Source organism: Carcharodon carcharias, chromosome 21 (assembly GCF_017639515.1).
Source record: "Carcharodon carcharias isolate sCarCar2 chromosome 21, sCarCar2.pri, whole genome shotgun sequence".
In the NCBI taxonomy this organism is placed as follows: Eukaryota; Metazoa; Chordata; class Chondrichthyes; order Lamniformes; family Lamnidae; genus Carcharodon; species Carcharodon carcharias.
In genome coordinates this window covers 68,517,002-68,544,147 of record NC_054487.1, presented here as the reverse complement: position 1 = coordinate 68,544,147, position 27,146 = coordinate 68,517,002, and the positions used below count along the sequence as shown (strand labels likewise).

The 27,146-nt window shown below is 44.1% G+C and overlaps 1 protein-coding gene across 1 annotated transcript in view; it reads left to right on the top strand.

Moving 5' to 3' along the window:
• The window catches only part of LOC121293307 (thyrotropin-releasing hormone-degrading ectoenzyme-like), a 135,251-nt gene that overhangs the window by 85,176 nt on the left and 22,929 nt on the right, over nt 1-27,146 (top strand). The window contains exons 9-14 of the mRNA XM_041216220.1: nt 833-898; nt 3,995-4,182; nt 6,422-6,510; nt 9,951-10,084; nt 10,185-10,240; nt 24,593-24,740. Of these exons, the coding sequence (XP_041072154.1) occupies nt 833-898; nt 3,995-4,182; nt 6,422-6,510; nt 9,951-10,084; nt 10,185-10,240; nt 24,593-24,740 (681 nt within the window). The remainder of the gene's footprint in view (nt 1-832; nt 899-3,994; nt 4,183-6,421; nt 6,511-9,950; nt 10,085-10,184; nt 10,241-24,592; nt 24,741-27,146) is intronic.

The window sequence follows — 27,146 nt, the reverse complement described above, 5'->3', positions numbered from 1 at the left end:
GACATGCTTATGAATGGGTCTTCAATGTTAATAATTAGTTAACAGTCTAATAATTCTTAGGTAAGGGTAGACTTGCTGATTGCATTATTCCTGCAAGCAGTGATAGCTGAAGGGAAATGGTAGAAATTTTTCCCAGTCATTTAAGAGAAACCGACTGGGCTGTTTCCTGCTGCCAACACCTATGGAGGTTGGTGTTGAAAGTCAGACCTGACAGTATTGAAATAAGGCCCAGGAGTTAAAATGGCCTGAGCTTGACAGTTGCCTCGGTGGCTCCACACTCACCTCTTGCCCCAGTTAAAATTGGGGTTAGAGAGTTCACCCTGGCCGTAACCTATTGCAGAGTACACTGCTGCCTTTGTTCTGGCAACCATCGTGGATTTGGAAAGAACAATGTACACTTCAATCACACCAACTAATTCTGAAAGAGTGGAATGGGTTTATCTTTGGCTCAGCTGTGTCATATATTTTGCAGAATTCTCCACAGTCTCCCTTTGAAGTTGCTGCATGAATCATTTAATTAGGTCTGAAGACACGAGAGATGTGAAACTGCCCAGGATTCCTGGTAATTTAGGATTGACCAGATCTCCACTGTTAACTTTTAGGACAATGTTGGTAAATATTGCTCCTGTTGCAAGATTTCATGTGAAAGTGTTTCAGTGTCAGGAAATATGATTATTTGACTTAATAGTTTTCAGGTATTTGTGGCCATAAGTAAACTGAAGTCCCAATGGCGCTCAACTTGGTGCAATTGCAGTTTTTTGGGAGGGTGTGTTATTTGCTCAGCCATGGATCAAGGCTCTTCTCAACTCAGGTGTTTCTTTGTCTAATCTAGGACTTTTTAACTGAACACATGTATGGTAATGCAGGAAGAAATGACCTGTGGAACAAACTTACAGAGGTAACCCTTTTTTTAAAGTGTTGTGGTTTGTGGGAATAATCAGAACTAAAGCATTCGTGGCAACATTGTATTTAGTTTTACATATGTTATATCCTTCTATGTATGTTAACGTGGAAACATTGGTAGTAAAGGCCACAGGCTCCTTTGGTATTGTTTATTGGAATACATAGCCTAGCATGTGTTGCAGTGTAGCGATACATCAAAAGGCTCAAGCACTTCATTAACAGCATGTCAGCCCTGCTATGCAATTAGCCTTTGAATCAACTTTGGTCATTCTGCATAACGTATACAATATAAATTATATTTGCATTGAACAGCTATTTATCATTTTAGTAGAGGTTTTTTCCAGTGATTTGGGCCATGATGGATTGCAAAATCTGTTCACATCTTAGATTTGCATGATTCCAAATGTGTAATGAGTTACATAATGACAAGTTGTTTTGCAAGTTCCAGCACAATCCTGATATGTATATTGTGATTCATGTAACTTTAGTTTTGCAGACATTTATTCATTATTTCTAAATATTAAAATATGTTCGCCTCATATGTTTGTGTGGTGGTTGGATGGTTTTTGAATTAACTCTCATTTTGGCTACATGATGGGGTTGGATATTGTTGCAGTGTTAGCCCCTTTTTATGTGTTCATTTGCTGCATAATACACATTTAGGGGAATTTAGCAATAGGTATTATGGTTAACATTGTTACTTAATTAAGTTAAAGGGCCTAATGATGCAGAAATGAGAAGGATAGGGCAGTAAGAAGACATTCAAAGTGACAAGAGAGGAATTGATGAGAATTCAGGATAGAGAGGGAGCATAGAATGTGCAAAGGTAGCAGTGATGTGAGACTAATAGACTATTATTGCTGTAAAAAAGGCAAAACATGCTGCATGACTAATAGTACTGAGCTATTAGCTGTGTGTCTTGGTAAAAAGTAGAATTCAGTTATCTCCATGCATAGTCAAACTAAATAGTCACAAATTATGATGTTTAATTATTTGTTTTATTCCTGATTACATTTGTACTAAAGTTTTTAAAGTCATTGTTTGTCTTTTTTAATAAAGTATTCATAGGAAACCCTATCTCGCTGTTCCTTACTATTTTATATTAACAATATATACATGAAATAGTGGAAAAATATTTGCATTTGCTAAAATGCACTTTAAAAGGATAGGGCAGTAAGAGGACATTCAAAGTGACAAGAGAGGAATTGGTGAGAATTTAGCTTAGGGCTTTCAGAATTCTGAGTTCTCATGGTTGAAACGTCATGGGCCTACAGTCCTTGATTTTCAAAGGAGAATCACAGCTTGTGGGAACACAGCTTCCTGACCCATGCTTCCCTAAGCTGGGAATGACCAATTGGGAAATTGGTCCTCAAGTTTATTCACCAATTTGCTAGAGATGCACTTCAGTGATGTGAAATTAAAGGAACTAATTTTCTTGGTCAATATTAATAGACTGCACCCTGCTCTCTATGTGGACTTCCATCACTTTATTTTGTATGTGCTCCATGACCTGATTCTTTGACACTTTCCTGCTCCTTTCCCTTCCCTATTGGAAATATTTCATTACTTTGATTTTAATGGTTTGGTTCAACTTCAAGTGTTAATCTCAGGCAAGTGAAAAGTTCAAGTTATTGAGATGAAAATGAAATCTCACATAATGAGTGCTTAGTGACTTTGGAACTATATTTGTACAATGATTATGTGCTACACCCAGCTCCACATCCACCTGGCTGGGACTGCAATCATCTGGTTCCATTAATCCTAGCCAGAGTCTCACTTGCAATGGCTTTAATTCCTGCTCCTGTACTGTTGCCTCTTGTCTACCAAGGATCTATCCTTGGCCCCCTCCTATTTCTCACCTACATGCTGCTCCTTGGCAACATCATCCAAAAACATTGTTGGATTTCATTTGCACCCTGACAACACCCAGACCTACCTCACTACCACCTCTCTTGATTTCTCCACTGTTGCTAAATTATCAGACTGCTTGTGTGACATCCAGTTCTGGATGAGCAGAAATTTCCTCCAATCGGTCATTGGGAAGACTGAAGCTATTGTCTTTGGTCCCCACTACAAACTCCGTTCCCTGGCTACCAACTCCTTCCCTCTCCTTGACAACAAACTGAGGCTGAACCAGACTGTTCACAACCTTGGTGTTCACCTTAACCCTGAAATGAGCTTCTGGCCACATATCCGCATCATCACTAAAACTGCCTATTTCCATCTCTGCAATATTGCCTGACTTTATTCCTGCCTCCGCTCATCTGCTGCTGAAAGACTCATCGATGCCTTTGCTCGTTATAGACTTGACTATTTAAACACACTCCTGGCTGGTCTCCCACATTCTCCTCTCCATTTGAGGTAATCTAAAATGTTGCTGTCCACGCTATTACTTTCACCAAGTCCCATTCATTCATCATCCCTGTGCTCATTGACCTACATTGGTTCCCTTAATTAAGCAATATCTCAATTTTAAAATTCTCATTCTTGTTTTCACACATCCTTACCTCTTTGATCTCCTCCAACCCCACAACCCTCTGGGATTTTTGCACTCATCTGATCCTGATCTCTTGAACATTCCCAATTATAATTGCTCCACCAGCTGCCTGGGCCCTAAAATCTGGAATTCCCTCCCTAAACTTCCCTGCCTCTCTTCCTCTCTCTGCTCCTTTAAGATGCTTCTTAAAAACTACTTCTTTGGCTAAGATTTTATCCATCTACCCTAATATCCTTAATGTGGCTTGGTGTCCAATTATGCTTCATTATGCTGCAGTGAAGCACCTTGTGATGTTTCATTGTGTTAAAGGTGCTATATAAATACATGTAGTAGTTGTTGTTGTACACCAGGTAAAACCTATTTAAATATAGTCCAGTCATAACTTCTCACTGACAATGCATATTTTTTTTGGTTGATGAGAGCTTCAGTATAATATGGGAGATTCATTATTTCACTATGGTCATCCAAGTGGAAAATTTAGTAATTGTACAAGCCCGAAAATAATGGGGATTGAGTGACCTATTGCTGTTCAGATTTCTTTTAGCTGAAACCATCTCTGATGCTTCAGATGCCAGTATTTTTGCCTTTTTATAGACATTGCAGAAAATTGGGAAAAACATAAACATCAAAGAAGTTATGGACGATTGGACATTACAGATGGGGTATCCTGTTGTCACCATTGTTAGGAATGAGAGCAGTGTTGATATTTTAACAATCAGCCAAGAACACTTCATCTATGATCTCACTACAAAATCTGTTAATCCAGCTTTTTCAAATAAAAGGTAACAGTTTTAGTTTCATTTTACATGTGCTGAGAAGTAGAAAGAAAACAGGACACATGGTGTTATAGCAGTTATTGATATTTGTACAAAATAAACAATACTTAGTTGTTGCTGGGAGATGAGATAAGGGGCCAAATTTTCCCCTTCGACTCACAGCCTGATGTGTGCATGGTGGGACTTTGTCAATGTCTTATCAAGGTTTGTTAATGCCAATTACATTGTTACGATTATGAGAAACAGGCATTAGGTGTTAATTGTCTTTGAGCACGAATAAATAGTGGATTTTAGTTACAGTGCCCCATCAGGGGCTGTTTACCCCTCCTCATTTATTGAGTTTTCTTTAATTTATTGAGATGTTTTTATCTCAGAGGACTATAAATAGGGGATAGCTAGGTCACTGGGTAGAGTGGGAGGAGAGATGTGAGATTGAACAAGTTAATAAGCTCTCTCAATAACGAGAGTGTCTTGGTTTCGGCTTCACCAACTGGCTTGGATCCTGTTAACAGACATCGGTTGCAATCTTCCTAGAGCTGGCCAGTTAAGAAACTGCCTCCAGGAACGCTGACCAATTAGGGACAGCAGATGGCCTGAGGACCTGGGAGGGCTAATCAGAGTGCCTGAAGTAAAGGGTGGCTGGCAGACCCACTGTGAATGCTTGTGCCCTGCAGAGATGAATGGCAAAGTGGAGGGTGGCACAAGATGAAGACACCTTACAGCTGATGGGTCTGGCAGCCAATTCCTCATGCCCAGCAGGTGACAAGTTATTAATTGCTGACATCTGCCTGCAGGTGACCTGAAGATTGTCATAGAGACCACTGAATAGTCTCTATGAGCTCTGACCTCCCGCTCTGCTCTCGCCTCCTGTGTGTAGGGGAGCGAGGACATAGCAGGGGTCCTATGCACCCCCGCAAAATTCTTCAACCTTCTAAAAAATAGTCGCTAATTGCCTCCATAATAACTTTAACTGGCTTTTGTTGGGCAGGTCGCCATCACTACTCTGACATCACCTCCTGTAAAAGTGCGAGGAGATGAGGACATGACAGGGACTCAGCCAGACACATTTTTTTGCCATCTTCCCAGCCTAAACACTGCAAACCCACCTCCAAGATACTGGGAAAATTTGTCCCAATATGTTTATTATGTGGATGCTGTACTCATGCAATGTTTATCTCAGTTCCACACAAGGGCAAAACAGAACAGATTAAATGTATAACCTATAATAATTTTTTCCGATCCATTGACAACCTATAAAATTCCTGTATTTGAAGGACAAATGAATATTGACATTTCCATGACCAATTTGTCCTGCTGTTGGATATTAGCTTTTCTGATATAGTGGGAATCCAGCATGTTTAATTCACACCACAATGCGCAAGATTTGACACAGAGATAAAGCAAGAAAAAATATTATTCATTAGCCTTGAATTCAGCCTGTGCTCTCTTTAATGTTTGAAAAGTATTCAAGAGGATATGCATTCTGTTTCAGAAAACAATCATTTGCACTTACAGCTCAGTTATTATTTTCAGTTTTACGAGTAGATTTATTTGTTGCTTTTGCTGTGTGCATGTGTTTTCTAAAATCCAGAGCAAGATCACAAATTGCCTTGTGTAGTTTTGGAATTGAAAAGTTAATTGGAATTATACAGTTGGCATTTTGGAGTTTGGGATAGTGTGTGTTATCCCTGGATTCCCAGTAAGAATCAAACACATGATACCAAATTGAATTAAAAACAAAAGCCAAAATACTATTAAAGACACCTCATGCCTCACCTTTCTAGTGACTATTGTATGGTATTCCAAATTATATAGGCTCTTAGGTTTGCATTAGAAAGTAAAATTCAGACATTAATCAAATTTGAAACAAGTTAACCAAAGCTAGGACAGCCAGGACTGAGAATACACATGGATTTACCACATGGGGATATCATGAATTAAGCTGCAGCATCTCCAATTGATTTTGGATACACAGGCAATACTCAGGCACAATATGCCTCATTTGAAAAGTGTAATCAAATTAACCACAATTTATCTGATTGATGTCTGGAAGTATCTCTTCTGTTTGCTCCGCACACCCTATTTATATAACAGATCTTAGGGCAGAAATTGTCAGTGCTGTTACTGTGTGAGCAGGATAATGACTCTGTACATAGCGGAGATAGGAATTAGGTGAGTGGGTTAAGAGTTTGTGTAATGATATTCCTGACAGTAATTTCTACCCTCTTGTGTTTTGTTTTCCTAGCTATTTGTGGGAAATCCCTCTAACTGTTGCTGTGGGAAACTTAAGCCACATCTTATCAGAGGCAATGATATGGATTAATAACAAAACAGGTACTGCTACAATTTATTAATATATTGTTCAACTATATACAGGTACCGAACCCCGTATCTGGAAAGCTCGGGGCCGGAAGTGTACCGGACGCGGAGATTTTCCGGATTCTGGGGTGGGTAGGAGGACAATTTAATGCCTTCTCCACCGAGCTGGACCTTGTCGGGACAGGAAAAGGAAGGAGGGGGGCGTGGACCAGGCCGGCTTTCACTGTTAATTCTGGGCCCAAAGAGCAGCAGATCAGCAGGCCACGACCCGATCAGCAAGGCCTGATGGGGATTGTAGATTCCAGGGCAGGACACGGTTTGCAAGCCCTTCTGGATTTTGGGAGGCCAGATACGGGGTTCTGTACTTGCAAGTCAGGTTTTTGAATTTACAAAACTTCAGGCTCACATCTTGTAAACTGTTACTAAGGAATTTTGATGCTGAAATTATGTATTTTACTTGTTGTAATGGTGCCAATAAAACATTGTCCCCTGTTTCCCTCATTGTATTTCTCTGGCACTGTGAATCTAAGTAGCTTTATTGTGAATATAATCATGTCAGACTGTGATCAGTTGTGTATATTTAACATGATCCTGAAATCAAAACAATTTAATACTTGAACTGATTAACTTTGTGTTGAAAGCAGATAACATTTAAAAGTAAAAGCAAAATACTGTTAATGTTGGAGATCTGAAATAAAAACAGAAAGTGCTGGAAAAACTCAGCAGGTCTGGCAGCATCTGTGGAGAGAGGAACAGAGTTAATGGGCAGAATTTTCTGCCTGTCGGTCGGGCGGGCCTGACCCAATCTCTGGTGGGCGTGGAGCCGATTGCCACCAGCGAAGCGGGCCGCACCGCCATTTTACGTGGGTGGGCCACTTAAGGTCCGCCCAGTGTGACGTCTGGCAGAAAGCGCTATGCGCTCCCTTTGTGGGCAGGGGAAGGAATCCCTAAAAGTGAGAGTGCGCTCTTTTGCACATGCGCATGAAAGAGCGCACATCTTCCTGAGGCTAAGTGCAGCCTCAGGGAGATCACTTCAATTTTTAAAACTATTAAAAATAGAGAAAAGAAAAATCCCTTACATGTCCCCTCATGTGACAATGTCACATGAGCTGGGTCATGTTCATAATTTACAGAACAACTTTATTACAATTTTTAAAACCCTGCATGAAACCTCATCCCGCCCCTGGGCTCCTGGCCGACCCGCCAATCTGAAGGTTGGACGGGCAGGTCCTTTAATTGGTTAAGTGGCCATTGACAGGTCGGCGGGTCCGCAGCTGATTTTGCTGCGCCCCCACCTTCCTGAAAATTTAAATGGGGCGGGCTGATGTCGGGGGTTCCGCCCAACGTCACCCCCATCATTTTAGGCGTCGGCGAGCGGGCCCCGCCTCCCCTGCTTGCCGACGGCAAAATTCTGCCCAATGTTTCGAGTCCAATATGATTAGCCTTTGAAACCTTAAGAAAAGTCTGAATAAATTTAAGGAGGAGATAGACAGATTTTTAATTAGTAATGGGTTGAACGGTTATGGGGAGAGGGCGGGAAATTGGAGCTGAGGCTGAAATGAGATCAGCCATGATTGTAATGAATGGCGGGGCAGGCTCGAGGGGCTGAATTGCCTACTCCTGCTCCTAGTTCTCATGTTCTGACGTAAGTCATACAGGACTCAAAACGTTAACTCTGTTTTTCTCTCCACAGGTGCTACCAGACCTGCTGACATTTTGAAGTGTTTATTTAGTCCCTGGAGTTAAACTGACCCTATTATTGATGATGAACTGCTATAGTCAATTGTTAAAGAGATAATTTGATAATTCCTTTTGACAGAAAGATAGATGACGGAGCAGATTTTAATCCTTGCCCCACCCGAAATGGTGTAGGCGGGCTGTGTTGTTATGATGGTGAGGTGAGTTGCATGGAAACCTTGATCTAGGAGGTGAAATCTTGAAGGAGCAGTGGACATCCTGTCTTACTATGAAAAGTTGTGGCTTGCATGGGGTCAACCCCAACAGTCAAACCGTGGCAGGTGTTGCAGACCAGAGTTGTCAGAAGAGGTAGCAATGAGTTTTCAAAAATGTGACTATTCTGTGGAATCCTTGGAGGCCAAGAAGAGTAGGACTACTCTCCTGGGCCCTGCAAGGAGTCCTTGAGCCTGCACAAGCCCAGCCTTGTCTCGCCTTCTCAACTGCATTATCAGCTTCCAAGCCTCCTCCCTTGAGCTGACATTATGACAGGGCCATTTCTTGGGTGCCCAGTGTCCTTGGGCTCTCAACCCGATTAATGTTCTCTCGACATCAGTGCTGATGGTTTGAGGTCAGTGCATATCCTGTTTTATTTAAGTGAGGCTCGGGTATTAAAATTATCACGGTCTCACGCTGAACACCCCATGTTCCTGCCCACCTCGAGCACAACCCAGTTAAAAGTGACCCCAATATTTCAATATGCAAAGACTTATTTATATCTGGTTATACCTTCCCTCCTGGCTATTGGCTACTCAAACTGGTTGATAATCTTCTAACAGTTTATGGAATTAATTCTTTTTATCTTATGATTGTGTGATCTCTGTTCAGCCTCCCATCCCATTATACTCTTTGCCATTATATTGAAATTCCTCTCATTTGGGTTCAAGTGAAAATGTTGTGATAACTGAAGTCCATTGAGTAACATCCCATTGATGAAAACTGTTCAGAGATGTTTAAAATTTTAATTCAAAATCAATATCTGTATTTCAGTCCAAAAGTACAGATGAAGATCAGTGAAGAAGAATATTCAAATCAATATGTTCATTGTGCCAATGCATTACAGCAATTGAAATTTAGACTCTACTCAGTGATGAATTTTTAAGTTATGTTCTTTCAAACCTTTAACTGATGTAGTTCCAGGGCCAAACTTTTAATTAGCTCCAGGTCCTAAACGCAATAATGAATAACTAACTACATGTTCTGTCTTGACTCCCTACATGTCAATTGTGGCTTGGTGGTAGCACTCTGAGTTAGAGGTTGTTTGTTGAAGACCCACTTCACAGACTTGAGCACAAAAAAAAAATCAGAGGCAGATATTTTAGCGCAGCACTGCACTGTCAGAAGTTCAGTATTTCAGATGAGATGTTAAATCAAAGCCCTGTTTGCCTTCTTAGGTGGACGTAAAAGATCCCCTGACATTATTTTGAAGAAGAGTAGGGGAGTTTTCCCTGGCGTCCTGGGAAATATTTATCCCTCAACCAATATCACTAAAAATAGATGATCTCATCATTTTCATTTTGTTGTTTGAGGGACCTTGCTGTGCACAAACTGGCTCCTGCATTTCCTAAATTACCACAATGACCACACTTCAAAAGTTTGTTTTCTTGTTTCCTTTTATTCATATAAGTACCAGGATCACAGAAACCATTCTATAGCAAATGGAAGATAGCTGAATGCTAATTTTGAATTAATTAACCTTTAGTCTCCTTTGTATTCAACAGAGCATCACAAAATCAACTTCTTGGATAACAGTAGTTGGCTTTTAGGAAACCTTAATCAGACTGGCTACTTTAGGGTTAACTATGATTTGAGGAACTGGAGGTTGTTAATTGAGCAGCTCATGACCAATCCTGAGGTAAATAATGTGCATTTTGGGTGTTTGTTATATTTTAACCACAAACATCTGGTGTGTTTTTTAGTGCTAAATAGTTTCTTTATTTGGTTGATCCTGACAGGTGATCTCAGTTGGTAACCGTGCAGGTCTGATCGATGATGCTTTCAATCTAGCCAGGTATCTTTTGTATTTAACGTAAAACTACAAACGCAGTGAACTTTGCAACAATAGACACCAACCTAATACTCCACATGAATATAGAAAAAAAATGAGACTGGCAATGGGGGTCACGAAACAGCTTACCAGTGTAATATTAATTGCACTGGTGTTGTTTATGTGCTCAATAGCATAGGTTGTTAGTGTCCAACTGTTCTATGAATTAATTCAAACTGAATTATGGTTTTGTTGTAAATATTGTGTACTGTATTTGTTTGAGTATTAAGTGCTGCTGTTATTTAAAGTGAGAGAAGCCTTTGCTCTTCCTGCCATATAAAACTCAGTTTCAGATATCCTGACTCATTATTGCTTTAGGTAGTTTGTTCAATGCTTTAGATACTTGCAGCCTTTATTGACTAATTAGGTGAACAATTCTGGTCTTGCATGGATCACTGGAGTCCTGTGGCTTATTAAGGCTATGGGATATTTGGAACACGCTTGTCCAAGAAATACAGGTGTACTTATTTGGTCATGTGTTTTGTGTAGTATCTCAATCATTCATCAGAAGGGCTTGTTCTGCCATTACTGTTTCTTTTCATGCGACTGAACAATTAGTCAGCCAAAGGTTTGCTGGAATGATACTTAGTAGGCTACTCTTTAAAGATTCAAGTAGTAAATTAAACTAATAATGGATTATATTACAAATAAGCATCGTTCAGTAATAAAACTTGGAAAACTGTTATCACATAGTCACAAATCAGAAGACTACAGTTTAACCATTTTATTGTTTCTGCATTTTTCTATAATTCGCAATGCAATCCAGAAATCATGCCATGTGATATAGGAATACTTAATGTATTCGTCTGAAGTTTCTCTTTACTGTTTAAGTGTTAACCCAATTTCATTTGCCGGTAAAGGCAAAAATACTGCGGATGCTGGAAATCTGAAACAAAAACATAAAATGCCGGAAAAGCTCAGCAGGTCTGACAGCATCTGCAGAGAGAGACAGTTAAAGTTTCGAGTCTGTATAACTCTTCTTCAGAGCTAAAGGGAAGTAGAAATGTGGTGAAATATTTACTGTTTAAGGAGGGGGGATGGGGGGGCGAAACAGATGAAGCTGGATAGAAGGCCAGCGATAGATGGAGGCAAAGGAGAGATTGCAAAAGATGTCATAAACAAAAGGTCAAAGGATTGTTAATAGTGGTGGTACTGGCTAAAGGAGGTGCTAATGGTGACATTAAGAGTGGAAAGCAGAATGTGATAGTGGCCGTACCAGGGTAAGCACTCTGGAAAGCAAAAGATGGCCCTAGTGGGGATGGGGGAGGGGACAGTGTTGGGAAAAAATATCAAAAATAGCCTAAAAGCTGGGGATAAAACAATGAATAAAAATGGAAATAAATTTTAAAAATAATAATAATGAAAATAAGTGGAAAAAAAATAAAAATGAATATAGCAAAAAGGGGATGAAAAGGGGGAGGGGATGGAGAGAGAGTTCATGGTCTGAAGCTGTTGAACTCGATGTTAAGTCCAGAAGGCTGTAAGGTGCCTAATCGGAAGATGAGGTGCTGTTCCTCCAGTTTGCGTTGAGCTTCTCTGGAACATTACAGGCAAGGACGGACATGTGGGCATGAGAGCAGGATGGTATGTTGAAATGGCAAGCGACAGGAAGGTCTGGGTCATGCTTGTGGACGGACCGAAGGTGTTCTGCAAAGCAGTCACCCTGTCTGCATTTGGTCTCTCCAATGTAGAGGAGATCGCATTGGGAGCAGCGAATGCAGTGGACCAAATTAAGGGAAGTGCAAGTGAAGTGCTGCTTCACTTGAAAGGAATATTTGGGCCCTTGGACAGTGAGGAGAGGGAAGTAAAGGGGCAGATGTTGCACCTTCTGCGGTTGCATGGGAAGGTGCCATGGGAGGGGGTTGAGGTGCTGGGCATAATGGAGGAGTGGATCAGCGTGTCCCGGAGGGGATGGTCCCTATCGAATGCTGACAGGAGAGGTGAAGGAAAGATGTGTTTGGTGGTGGCGTCATGCTGGAGTTGGCAGAAATGGCGGAGGATGATCCTTTGAATGCAGAGGCTGATGGGGTGAAAAGTGATGATAAGGGGGACCCTATCGTGGTTCTGGGAGGGAGAGGAAGGTGTAAAGGCAGAGGCACGGAAAATGGGTCAGACATGGTTGAGGGCCCTGTCAACCACTGTGGGTGGTTGAGGATGAAGGAAGACATGTCAGAAGCAGTGTTTTGGAAAGTGACATCATCAGAACAGATGTGATGGAGGCGAAGGAACTGAGAGAATGGGATGGAGTCCTTACAGGAAGCAGGGTTTGAGGAGCTGTAGTCGAGGTAGCTGTGGGAGAAGGTGGGCTTGTAATGAATATTGGTGGACAGTCTATCACCAGAAATTGAGACAGGTCAAGGAAGGGAAGGGAAGTGTCGGAGATGGACATGGGAAAGTGATGGAGGGGTGGAAATTGGAAGCAAAATTGATAAGTTTTTCCAGGTCCAGACGAGAGCATGAAGTAGTACCAAAACGGTCATCGATGTACTGAGAAAAGATTTGTGGGAGGGGGCCTGAGTAGGACCAGAACAAGGAATGTTCCACATAACCCAAAAAGAGACAGGCATAACTGGGGCTCATGCGGATACCCATAGTCACACCTTTTCACTTGTGAGACAAGTTTAAGGAGAAATTGTTCAGTGGGAGAACAAGTTCAGCCAGACGGAGGAGAGTGGTGGTGGTTGGGGATTGTTCGGGCCTCTGTTCAAGGAAGAAGAGGAGAGCCCTCAGTCCATCCTGATAGGGGATGGAAATGTAGAGGGATTGGACGTCCATGGTGAAGAGGAGGCGGTTAGGGCCAGGGAACTGAAAATTGCTGATATGATGTAGGGTTTCAGAAGAATCACGGATGTAGGTGGGAAGAGACTGGACAAGGGGAAAGTGACCCTCTTGACTCCTATCTTGACTCAGTTCTCCCTCCCTCCCAAAACCACAATAGGGTCCCCCTTGTCTTCACTTTTCACCCCACCAGCCTCCGCATTCAAAAGATCATCCTCTACCTTATCCACCAACTCCAGCATGATGCCACCACAAACACATCATTGTTTCATCCCCAGCTTTTAGCCTATTTTTGATCTTTTTTCCCACCAGCGCCCCTCCCCCCACCCCATTTGTCACTTTCCAGAGTGCTTACCCTGGTCCGGCCATTGTCACATTCTACTTTCTACTCATAATGTCACCATTAGCACCTCCTTTAGCCAGTCCCACCACTATTAACAACCCTTTGACCTTTTGTTTATGACATCCCTTTTGCAATCTCTCCTTTGCCTCCACCTATCGCTGGCCTTCTATCCAGCTTCACCTTTTCTACCCCCCTTAAACGGTATAAATTTCATCACATTTCCAATTCCCTTTAGCTCCGAAGAAGTCATACGGACTCGAAACGTTAACTCTGTCTCTCTCTCTACAGATGGCGTCAGACCTGCTGAGTTTTTCCAGCATTTTTTGTTTCTGTTTCGTTTGGCGGTGTTGACTGTCCCATGGTCTAATTTCATGACTTCTTTGAATTGCCACTGTTCGTTTACAAAGCAGCAACCTGGCCAAGACATTGGTCGGGATTTTCCAGCCCTGCCCTCTGCTGGGATCTTCCGATCCTGTCGAAAGTGAATGGAATTTTGGCTGGCCCACCCCATCCCCTGAGGCAGGTCCCGCCATAGAGTCATAGAGGTCTACAGCGCAGGAAAAGGCCCTTCGGCCCATCGAGTCTGTGCCAGTCAAGCGAGTACCTGATTATACTATTCCCATTTTCCAGTACTAGGCCCATAGCCTTGTATGCCATTTCATCGCAAGTGCACATCCAAATATTTCCTAAATGTTATGAGGGTTTCTGCCTCTACCGCCCTTTCAGGCAGTGAGGTCCAGATTCCCACCACCCTCTGGGTGAAAAACTTCTTCCTCCGTGGTGGGGCCAAAAAATACCAGCCTTTGTCAAGAAAATAGGGCGGAATTTTACGGCTCCTCCCACTGGTGGGATATTCCGGTCAAGCCGAAGTCAGTGGACTCTTGGATGGCTCGCCGTATTTTACGCCCCCCCCCCCCGGCATCGACGGGGCTGTGAAATTCTGCCCATGGTCATGACTTTTTCACTTTGAATTTTGTGGTGCGCACCCACTCCTCTTTAAAAATTGCAGAGTTTAATACCAATATATAAGAGATATGATGAAAGGAGTTTACTATAGGTTTAGTAAGTAGTATCCAATCACTGTCCCTAGAGGAAGGATTTAGTGGCTTAGGCTGGTGGCATCTTGTTAGTTCACTTTTGCAATCAGTATGTGTGAGCTTCTAAAACAAAAACAGGAATACGTGGAAAAACTCAGCAGGTCTGGCAGCATCGGCGGAGAAGAACAAAGTTGATGTTTCGAGTCTGTGTGAACTTCTAGTCAGGGGCCTTTATAGGAAGACAAGTATCATCACTTAGCTTTGATAGTTAGTTGTAGTCTCTGTGGATTTATGTTACATCTCTTGTTTTATTTTTACATATGCCCTCAAGACTTGCTTATGATCAATCTGACAGGAATTAATTCATGGTATTGTATGTCTAATGCTGTGTGGATTGCAATATTTGGCTACAGAAATTGAGAGTTCTTCTATTATCTATTAGGTATAATAATAGATTTGCCTTGTGTACGCACTGGAAGGGATAGAGGCCGGAATTTTCCATTTTCCACCGCCCCCCCCACCCCCCCCCCCCCCCCCCCCCCTCCACCACCACAGCAGTGGGTCGGTGAGCCATTGAAATCTCCGTTCACATCAGCGGGACTGGAAGATCCCACCGGTGTGAGGAGGTGGAAAATTTTGGCCAGAGCTTGGGAAAACAGGGGTTCAAGGAGGAGATGTTCTGCTTGGGCACCATTAGGCACAGTATTGGCAATGTGCCCATAGTGCCCACTTAGTGTGGCATTCGGTAGACCCAAACTGGTTTCAAGTTTCGGTCTCATTAACATGCTTTCAGTGAGCTATGGATGTTCAGTAAGCGCTGCACTGCAGCTTACCAGATACCTGGGTCAGACAATCACCTGGCCATAGCACAGTGGGATCTTACACAGCGCATGTGACAGGGAGAGAGGAGATGCCAGTGGGGAAACAAGGATGGGTCAGGATATGCTCTTCCTGGTCCTACAAAAATCTCATTTAATTAAAAGGCTGCACCTTTTTGGTCAGGTCTTCAGCAGTCCCATTAAGACTTGGCTATTAGGCCTCTCAGTGCCTAGAGAAAGGGGGTTTATAATAGGGACAGGACCTGATTTGAATATTTAAAGAGCCCCCGCCTATTTTGGCTAAGAGTGCTGGGTGCCCATTCAAAGTTTTGCCTGAAAACAGATGCTGGCAGAAAAAACAGGTGCACAATAGATTTTCTGCTGTTGTTTGTCTGTTTTTCAGGCGAGAAATTAGTAATTGGATTTTCCTCTCAGCCCTCTGATTAAGTGAAGCTTGTTGCCCAAACAGTAAATTTGAAACGTTCAGCTGGAATCTTGCGCTGCTACCGGCAGTACCGGGAAATGAGGCAGGCGGACACATTTAATTTTGTTGGAGGTGAGATGTCGGGTTCCTGATGGCAGGATGAAAGTAGGGAATTAGGCTGTGACGGACTGAAGGATCATTGGATTAAGCTTCTGGTGGCAAGCAGCAGGAGGCTATTTTCAATGCATTTGCATGTTATGCATACACATTAAAACACCATTTTGCCAGATGAAGTGGTACCTTTGCAATTAACCCTACAGCAAATGAGAAACATATGCCTTCAGATTCAGGATTGGTTAAGGGTGGTGTGCAGCAGACGAAGCAGCCCTCCTGGAGGACTTGGTCTGGGTAGGAACTGCTTTTCGTGGAGAGCTTTGTTGGACCACGGGAGAGGAGGCCCAAGAACATAAGAAATAGGAACAGGGGTAGACCATATTGTCCATCAAGCCTGCTCCATCACTCAGTAGGCATCATGGCTGATCTTGGGCTTTAACTCCACTTGCTCGTCCACTTCCCACTTCCCTTAATTCCTGAGAGACCAATAATCTGTCTATCCCAGCCTTAAATGTGTTCAGTGATGGACCATCCACAACCCTCTGGGGTAGAGATTTCCAAAGACTCACAACTGCTTGAATGAAGTAATTTCTCCTCACCCCAGTCCTAAATGGTTGACCTCCTATGCTGAGTCTTATGCCCACAAATTTTAGATCCCCTGACCAGTGGAAACAATCTCTCAGCATCTACCCTATCAAACCCCTTCAAAATCAGTGTGTGTTTCAATTAGATCAATCTAGCAATTTGCTGACCCTCTCACCATAGGGCGATCCCCTCATCTCAGGGACCAATTTAGTGAACCTTCATTGTACCGCCTCCAATGCAAGTATATCCTTCCTTAAATATGGAGACCAAAATGGCACACAGTAATCCAGAGGCATTGATGCATTGAGATTGGGTGGCGGCAGTGCAAGGGAATAGGAACATGGCTGATCGCGGGAGGGAGGGAGGGCAGGTCATGGTGGATCTATGAGGGCTCGTGGGGGATAGAGACAGGAAGCTGAACTACACAAGGAAGGTCAATGTCTACAGATGGGAGGTAAAGCATGAATGTGAGGAGATCCAGGGTTATAGGTCATGGTGAGGCCATGAGAGTCAAGGCTAACAGACGGCAGGTGTAGGGTGATGGAGGGAGTTTCAATGATGAGAGATTGCAGGTCAAGTCCAGGCTGCCAGTGGGTAGGGGGCAGATCAATGGTAACAGGGAGGCAGCACTAGGATGAATGGAAGTTGAGCAAAGGTGATGGTAGATGGCCCAAGGGTCAACAAACGCAGGGCATAGGTGATCAAGGGAAGGTCAGGGGTGACTGAGGGAGGGTGCAGTGTGATGGCTTCTAGCTCCAGGGTCAATGTGGAACATAGGGGATATAGCTGTGACAACACGAATGAAGTCTCTGAAGTACAGGTTGAGAATGGGGGTTGGGTATGGCTGGTGCCAAATGCAGAACTCCCTGTTGTAATATGCCTTTAAGGGATAGCAGCATGACATCACTAGAAGGGAAATGTGTCATGTGCTCCTGTCTTCATTCCACTTTTGATTTGAGCAGAGCACACATGCACAGCTCTAATGTCTTCAAGCTTTATATCTATGTGTAACTGCTTTCATGTAACTAGCCTTAATAAGTGAACCCATAACATGTTTACCCAATCCTTGATAAGTGATTGGTGCCTTGTGCCTTGTGCCTTGTATAGTAAATAAGCCCAAGCTATTACATCATTATAATAACATGACACTCCCCATCAGTCAAAAGTTCTCAGGTCAGGGAGGAGAGCCAGAAAGACTGTGCTGACCAGATCTTTGCCTGCCCTGTGTCCGGAGTTCATTTCAGGCAGACAAGCTGGGTCAAGCGCACCCAGTTCTTCTGTTAGCTCTGGCACATCTGGAGAGGAACTGGCGAGTGTGGTCCAGGGCTAGGCACAGTAATGGCCAGAACGTCAACAAGGGGCACCAGCAGAGGGTCAGGTAGCTCAGGAACGCGGCAGCCAGTGTCCAGTGTGATATCGAGCATTGGTGTGTAATTGAATATACCACAGGTGGAGTAATGCCCTGTAAATGTCGGAGAGGCAGGGTCAGAGACAATAAGGATGTTAAGGGGTTCTGTCACTCATCTATGTCAGCTGCTTCAGGATGACCTAAGTTCCCATTGACTGGGAGGCAATCCAATGTCAGTAGCTTTAAAAGTCACTGCAGCATTGAATTTCTACTTTGTCAGGGCCCTACAGGGGACATATGTGGCATCTCCCAGTCAGCAACTCGCAAGTGTATCAGGGAGGTCACCAATGCCCTGTTCGGAAGAGCCAGAGCTGTGGTATTCAGTGTCATTGCAGGATTTCCACAGGTACAAAGGGCAATTGATTGCATGTATGTTGGACTACGAGCTCCCTAGGATCATCCAGCGGCCTTCATAAACCCAGTAGACATTTCACTCTCTCAATGTGCTGCTGGTCTGTGAAGACCACAAATGAATCCTTCATCTGTCTGTTCACTTCCCAGTGAGCTCTCATGACTCTTAACATCCTCACTCAGGTGAGGTGCCACAATTGTTTGCTCCCCCTCAGCAATTGCAGGGGTAACTCTGGAGGACAGGGGATGTCCTCAGAAGACCTGTCTCATGACACCTGTACAGAACTCACAAGCCCAGCAGAGGAGAGGTATATTCCAGCCCATTCATCAACAAGGGTAACAATAGAACAGACCATTGGACTGCTGAAGATGAGGTTCTGCTGTCTGGATCGTTCAGGTGGAGCGTTGCAGTACGTGCCACAGAGAGTCTCTCAGATCATTGTGGTCTGTACATAAACTCATACAGCAAAAGGGTGAGGAATTGACAGACAGAGAGATGGAGGAGCCAGATCCCTCCTCAGCTGGTGTTCATGAGGGAGTACATAGTGTGGTTACAGCTGCAGATGTCAGGGCTATAGAGTGACACACCAGACATACCCGTAACATCCTCATTGAAACCCGAGCCCAACAAGATCTCTTGTTCTCCTCCTCAATAAATGTTGTGGTGGAAGTGCCAGCAGGTCTGACACGTTACTTCCTGACGAACCTACATTGCTGTGACCTCTGGCACCTAGAAGGAGAATTGCTGCAGGCACTTGGCACAAGCAACCCATTTGCATGGTTACTTCAAAGTCACGCACAATTGTGACTTGGAAAGAACATAGGGACAAAGGAAATAGGAGCAGGAGTAGGTCATTTGGCCCCTCAAGTCTGCTCTGCCATTCAACCTGATCATGGCTGATCTTCTACCTCAATGTCATTTTCCTCCACTATCCCCATGTCCCTTAATATCTTTAATATCTAGAAACCTAGTGATTTCTGTCATGAACATACTCAATGACTGAGCCTCCTCAGCCCTCTGAGGTAGAGAATTCCAAAGATTCACCACCTACTGAGTGAAGGAATTCCTCCTCATCTCAGTCCTAAATGATCTACCTCTTATTCTGAGACTGTGTCCCCTGGTTCTAGATCCCCCAGCCAGGGGAACATCCTTTCTGCATCTACTCTGTTGAGCCCTCTAAGAATTTTGAATGCTTTAATGAGATCGCCTCTCATTTTTCTAAATTCTACAGGACATAAGCCCAGACTCCTCAATGTCTCGTCCAGAGGACAATCCCGCCATCCCAGGGATTAGTCTGGTCAACCTTGTTGCACTCCCTCAATGGCAAGTTTATCCTTCCTTAGGTAAGGAGACTGCAGAACACAAGGTACACATACTCCAGTTGCAATCTCACCAAGGCTCGATATGATTGCAGGACAATGTCTTTACTCCTGTACTCAAATTGTCTGGTGATAAAGGCCATCAACCCATTTGCCTTCCTAACTGCTTGCTGCACCTGCAGCTTTCAATGACTTACAAACAAGGACAACCAGGTCCCTTTGGACACCAACATTTCCCAAGCTCTCCCCATTTAAGAAATACTCTGAATTTCTATTTTTCCTATTAAAGCGGATAATTTCACATTTTTCTGCATTTTCCATCTACCATGTTCTTACCTGCTCACTTAGCCTGTCTAAGTCCCATTGAAGCCTCTTTGCATCCTCCTCACAACTACATTCCCACCAAGTTTTTGTGTCATCAGCAAAGTTGGAAATATTACATTTGGTCCCCACATCCAAATCATTGACATAGATTTTGAACAGCCAGGGCCCATTGCGGTATCTCACTAGTAACAGCCTGCCAACCTGAGACTGATCCGTTTATCCCTACTCTGATTTCTGTCCGTTAACCAGTTCTCAATCCATGCCAGTGTATCACCGCTAATCCCATGTACTCTACTGTTGCTTACTAACCTGTCAAAGCCTCCTGAAAATATAAATACACCACATCCACTGTTCCCCTTGAGTTAGAAGTTGCACATGACACACGCGCCAAAAGCTTGCAACGCCTTGCTAAGACCTCGATGTTCATTTGCAATATATGGATTGCCTCAGCTGCAGCTGCTCTTTGGGCAACAGCTTCTGATGAATGATAAAGGGGTGAGTGCCACACGCTGGCTTGCCAGCGAAGTTCCAAACACCTGACCTTACTAAGGTTTCCTAAAATAGAAACTTGCACACGTCACTACTTCCGAAGCCACACAGTAAATGGTGTTTCCATAGCCCCACATCACTCAATCATTGATAGTCAATGGCGAGGTGGTGACGTTGTGGTATTGTCACTGGACTAGTACTCCAGGGTAATGCTCTGGGGACCCAGGTTCGAATCCCACCATGGCAGATGGTGAAATTTGAATTCAATAAAACATCTGAAATGACGACCATGAAACCATGGTCGATTGTTGTAAAAACCCATCTGGTTCATCAATGTCCTTCCCCTTAGGGAAGGAAATCTGCCATCCTTAACTGGCCTACATGTGAGTCCAGACCCACAGCAATGTGGTTGACTCTTAAATGCCCTCTGCCTCAGCCCTCAAGGGCAATTAGAGATGGACAATAAATGCTGGTCCAGCCAGCGACACTCACATCCCATGAACCAATAAAAATGTGCCACACCCTTAAATGCACCCACTAGTTTGTAAAACTCCCAACATAATGACCATTTGACACACACGAATATAGTGATCCAAACCGTATATTTACCCGTGACATCCATAGAATGAATAGATACCAGTTCCACCTTTGTGACATTAGAATTCTTTCCTGATACTTCCTGACACAATGCCGTGGTTCAGCTCCACCATCTGCAGTTGAGGCAGCCAACTGAGTGCTCTACCCTGTTGCCTGAGATGGCCTTGGCTGCTACCTTCTGATGGTCCAAGGCCTAGACGGCTCTAGCCTGCTAAGAGTGGCCCGCACATGTGCAGTTGCACCAACTTTGGCCTCACCTATGGGAGGAGGTGGGGGTCACTGGCAGAGGGAAGGAGGAACAGCACTGCACCCTTGGAGCACTATGAGGTGACGTCCCCCTGGGCAGTTTTCAGGTGCTCCTGCCCCCTGTTGGTGTGCGATGGGATCTCCCTGACTCCAGGTGATGAGGGGCACCTGGAGGAAAATCGAGGTGCCTTGTCCCCCTCTCACATAATGTATAGAGTACATGGTCAGAATGATGGAGGTCTGAGTGCATATCTGGCAGCTGCTGCGTGTTCTGCTGTACCTGCCTCTCCATGGCGTCACCAACCTCTGCAGGAGGAAACCATCCACTCACATGCCAGAGCCACAAGAGAACTCAGGACTTGGATGGACTCCTCCATCTTTCACTCAAGGCTGCATATGTGTGAGATGTTCCCCTGACTGTCTCAGCATCTCCATCAGGTTTGTTATGGCCGTTTCCAGAGACACATCATTTGCATGGGGCTGGTCTCCAGCAGTCCTCCAACTGCCAGGAAGCTTGGCTATCACACCCCTCACCAGCTGTAGGGATGTGCCTGTGATGCCTTCACCAGTTTGTGGCCCTGAATCTAACTGAACAAGCATATTCACTAAGGTGAATGTCTCTGCACTGGTGGAGGGTATGAGGGAATGATGTGATGGTGCGTCCTCTGACTGCTCTGTTTCATCATCCTTGGAAGTGGCTTGCTGCAGGCTGTTTCACAACTTGTCATGACTGCGAGCACCTGAAGTGGAGAGCACAAAGAATTGTCTTACGGTTATGCACAATCCCTTTCCACATCAATGGGCCATGTCTGTATCCTTAATGCCCAGTTCCGAACACCAGACTGGAGACATCCTCACTCTGATGCACTGAAACTCCAGTCTCTCCATCAGCACAGAATCAGCCACTGTCCTTCCCTACTGGTTCTACTGCCTGCTTTTCTCTGGAGTAATTTCTGGGACACCTCCACCCCCACCAACCCCTAGTCTTTGCCTGCTCCCTGGAGTTATGCACTTATTTTGTCCTGCAGACTGAAAGAAAGGTTCCGTGTCATTTTAGTGTGCTCCCACACACTACACTCCTGCAACTGGTATAACTTTTACAGCATGAACTGGTTTCCACACATTCCATCTGGTGCAGCATCTCTCTCCACTCGCATATTTACATTGCTTTTTTATGTTCATTCATGGGATGTAGGCATCGCTGACTAGGTCAGCATTTATTGCCGACCCTAATTGCCCTTGAGAAGGTGGTGGTGTGTTGACTTCTTCAACTGCTGCAGTTCATGTGGTGTAGGTACACCCACAGTGCTGTTAGGGAGGAGGTTCCAGGATTTTAACCCAGTGACAGTGAAGTATTGGCAATATATTTTCAAGTCAGGATGGTCAGTGGCTTAGAGGGGAACTTCTAGGTGGTGGTGTTCCCATGTGTCTGCTGCCCTTGTCCTTCTGTATGATAGTAGTCATGGGTTTGGAAGGTGCAGTCTAAGGAGGCTTGCTGAGTTCCTGAAGTGCATCTTTTAGATGGCACACACTGCTGTCACTGTGCATCGGTGGTGAAGGGAGTGAATGTTTGTGGAATGGCTGCCAATCAAGCAGGCTGCTTTTTGCCCTGTTTGGTGTCAAGCTTCTTGAGTGTTGTTGGAGCTGCACTCATCCAGACAAGTGGAGAGCATTCCATCACACTCCTGACCTGTGCCTTGTAGATGGTGGACAGGCTTTGGGGAGTCAGGAGGTGAGTTATCTGCCGCAGGATTCCTAGCCTCTGACCTGCTCTCATAGCCACAATATTTATATGGCTAGTCCAGTTCTGTTTCTGGTCAATGGTAACCCCCAGGATGTTGATAGTGAAAGATTCAGTGATGGTACTGCCATTGAATGTCAAGGGGCGATGGTTACATTCTCTCTTGTTGGAGATGGTCATTGCCTGACACTTGTGTGGCGCAAATGTTTCTTGCCACTTGTCAGTCCAAGCCTGGATATTATCCAGGTCTTGTTGCATTTGGTCATGGACTGCTTCACTATCTGAGGAGTCGTGAATGGTGCCGAATATTGTGCAATCATCAGTGAACGTTCCCACTTCTGACCTTATGATGGAAGGAAAGTCATTGATGAAGTTGCTGAAGATGGTTGGGTTGAGGACACTTCCCTGAGGAACTCCTGCAGTGATGTCTTGGAACTTGGATTGACCTCCAGCAACTACAACCATTTTCCTTTGTGCTAGGTATGACTTCAACCAGCGGAGAGTTTGGTGAGTGATACCCTTAGGAGTACCACTTGGTAGTGAATACACCATGATGCTTACCATTGTGGAGCACAAGAAGTCATTGACTCTTTTTCTGCACTGCACTCAGTTTTGCTTGTTGGCCCCACTGCTGTGAATCTCCACCGCGACCTCAGTCCAGGCTGCTTTGGTCAGGCGGGGGAGTCTCCTGCTGGGAAACAGGGCCTCCTGCCATTCCACCTTGGTCTGGAGGAGAGCCTGCAGGTAGGCATTGCTAAACCGTGGGGCCACTTGTTTGCTCTGAGTCATCGCTCAGAATAGCAGGTGATAGCTGCAGTTATAATTGTCTAGGGTGGGTGTTATAATATAAGGGTCTGGCACATAAAGAGTTAATGTGGGACTGAGTACAGTAGCGCCCACACAGTGCTGTAAGAGAACACATGATCCACACCCAGAGGTCAACATTGTGTTGGATAGAGTGTCTGTCGAAGCAAGCATCGAGGCAACTCCTAGCTTGGCCTTTTTACTGTACCTATGTATATAATTTCTAGCAGTTAATAAATACTTAATACGACCTAAGACTAGGGATACCTTAATAAGACCTACTGAACTGGACCCAAGATCTTACAACAGGGGCTGGGGGAGGGGGGAAGGTGAGCAGATGGTAGCAACAGTTGAGGTTATTCAGGTGGGCAAAGATCAGAAGGTTCTAGAAACGGTTGTAGTCTCAAGGCATCCACTCACACAGCCAGACTGATGCTTCTGGATTGCAGGGGAACGAAGGCCTGTTCAGGTGCCCTTTAAATAATGTGGCCTTTGACCCCATGAGGTAACGGCAGGGTCGATGACTTCCTGCCTGCCCCTGCCACACAATTGGCTGGGCACCTCATCCATGAATATCTAGTTGGCCCGTTGCCACATAGTGGAAGCCTTGCACACTTCCAGACCTGCCGTTGGCGCACTTGACACTACAACAAGATTCCAGCCTACGTATTAGTGTGAGGGCAGGTAAAGTTAGAGTGTGTGTGGGCGAGGGAGGCAGAGAGGCGAAAGGTACACTGGATGACATTAAAGGTTGAAGGAATTAGAGACTAATTGTGTTTCCTAATTTGATTAGATTGTTGTTTACCTACCTTTTCTGCATGAGGACTTTTGAAACTTAAAGTGGCTTAATAGAATACTATACTTAGAAATAGAATTGCTCAGATTTTCATTAGCACTTTCATATTTGCCTGTGACTGATCTTCTGTGTTTGCCTTAGAGCTGGTTATTTACCACAGAATATTCCCCTGGAGATTATAAGATACCTTTATAAAGAGAAAGAGTTCCTTCCATGGCATGCTGCAAGTAACGTACTGCTTTACCTAGACAAGTTGGTGGATCGGAACAAGGAGTACAACATTTTTAGTGTAAGTGTTTAATGTTCAATTCTAAGAAAGATTCATGCACTGCATAGAAATAAACCTGCAATGTTGTTTGAAAGATAGACTATTATCAGTGCTAGCACTGTGAGATAATGCCAAAAAGTGACGTTAAAGAATTATAATTTGGACTAAATTTTTTGTTAGCTAAGTCATTAATAAACCTAATTGGAAAATGTACATATAGAATGAACTTTTGTTTTAACAGGTTATTAGGATATGGAATACATTGCCACAAATAGCTGAGTCCATCTTGATATGAAAGAGAGAATGAATTGTATATTTGAAGAAAAAAATTAAACACTGAATGATAGTGGGCAATTGGATTAGTGTTGACCACTTTCAAGCAGAATTGGGCATGATGAGTCAAATGATATCCATCTGTCCTACAATCTTTATGATATTTGAGAAATTATGCCAATAATTGAAGATTTAATTTTTAATAATTTTTGCTCTTGTACTGTGCTCCATAAATCCACTTGCCTGTCACATTTCTCCGTAGTTTAGCCAAACTTTTAGCAACTGAGTAAATACATCTCCCCTTTTCTAAAAGATTAGTCACACACAATAGGAACTAATCAACTGACAGTGACATGCAGTGACATGTTACAAATTTCAAGACTTCTTTACCTATTCCCTTGGCTTCAGCAAGCACTGGTGCTTGCATCTTATGTTCAAGAATGGGCCCATCCTACTCAATGCCAATCATATGAGAGTGTAACTTGGAAAGGCATAACAATGGGAGCATCCTATGACCTCAAATGGATGTTGTGTCATTCAAATGCTCCCTTGTGCAAATCTCTAATCCTTCGAAAAGCAGGCTGAGTGGATGAGGCCAAATGCTGATTCACAAACTAGTTTTGTGTAAATTGCAGTTGTCATGTGAGCAGAATTATTTTGCAGTAACCATCATCCTCTCTGCGCTACATGAGTTGGTTCTGTGTCACACCTTGCAGCAAAGAAAATAATGAAATAGGCCACATTATTACTGTTAGAGAGCCCCCTAAGGAGAAGATTAATTGCATCCTCAGGATGGGTGGTCCATAGCTTTTAGGTGACATCAGCAGTGCTCAGAATCCCAGTGGATGCCCAGAAATTCAGAGCGGCAGAGTGCTGGTCCATGGATGACAATGAGACAGATTGGCTAATCTGGCTTCTACTTAAAGTGAGGGTTTGGGCTTTTCCTGGGGCCTTATTGGGGTGCACACAAACTCTCAGGGCAGAATTTTGCCCTTGGTGAGCGGGCGGGCTTCACCAGCTCAGCGGCGGTTGGACAGCCGACCCCCGCTGCCGAAGTGGGCCCTGCCGCCATTTTAAGTGGGCGGGACAATTAAGGCCCACCCAGTGGGCCACCCACCGGGAAGCGCTAAGCGCTTCCTGTGTGTGGAGTGGGGGGGAGGGATTCCCCTACTGTCAAAGTGCGCTCTTTCATGCATGCGCGCAAAAGAGCACACATTCCCCTGAGACTAATTGCTGTCTCAGAGAGATCACTGAAAGTTTTTTAAACATCAAGAATAGACAAAAAAAAATTTATGAACATGTCCCCCTCATGTGTCGTTGTCACACGAGATGGGACATGTTAATAAAAAGGACATAAAGTTTATTAAACATTTTTAAAACGGACATGAAACCTCATCCCGCCAGTGGATGAGGTTTTATGTTTTTTCTACTCCCCCCTGGGGCTCCTGGCCTGCCCGCCAGCCTTAAGCTTGGACGGGCAGGGCCTGTAATTGGCTTAATTATCCTGTCAATAGCCTCAATTGGCCATTGACAGGTTGGCGGGCGGACAGCTGATTTCGCTGTCTGCCCGCCTTCCTCGATATTTAAATGGATCGGGATGACATCGGGGGCTCCTCCCCACATCATCCCGCAGCATTTTCCGGTCGGCGAGCGGGCCCCGCCCCCAACTCACCGGCGGGAAAATTCTGGCCTTAGCTATTACACTGAGGATGTATGTGTGCATCCTGGGCAGAGTTCCCAGGGCAGCTGAGGAACCCACTTGCACACTTCTAATTGATAGAAGATTTGGACATGCCTCCCTCCCCCTCTGACCAGTTGCTCACTGTAAGATGCTGGGCTGAATTCTGGCAGGGTGAGCTTTAGCTCCAAATTCCAACCCCCATCCAGGAGTTCTGCTGGCTTTTGTGCCTTGGCCTTGTTGAGAATTTCAGGTCCTAAGTATTTGCTGCAATTAGATATTCATTTAGTAAACAATTTCAGGGTGTAGGAATTGAATGCCAAACAAGTGGACTTGTCAAGATCTGCTTTATAGTCCTAAGGGGTATGCCATTGTTAAAAGTTAGTACAACAGTATTCCTAACAACAAATTACTAATATTAGATTAATTGTGAAATTATGTTGACAAAGTCTGACAAGCCTTCTTGTCTTGTTTTT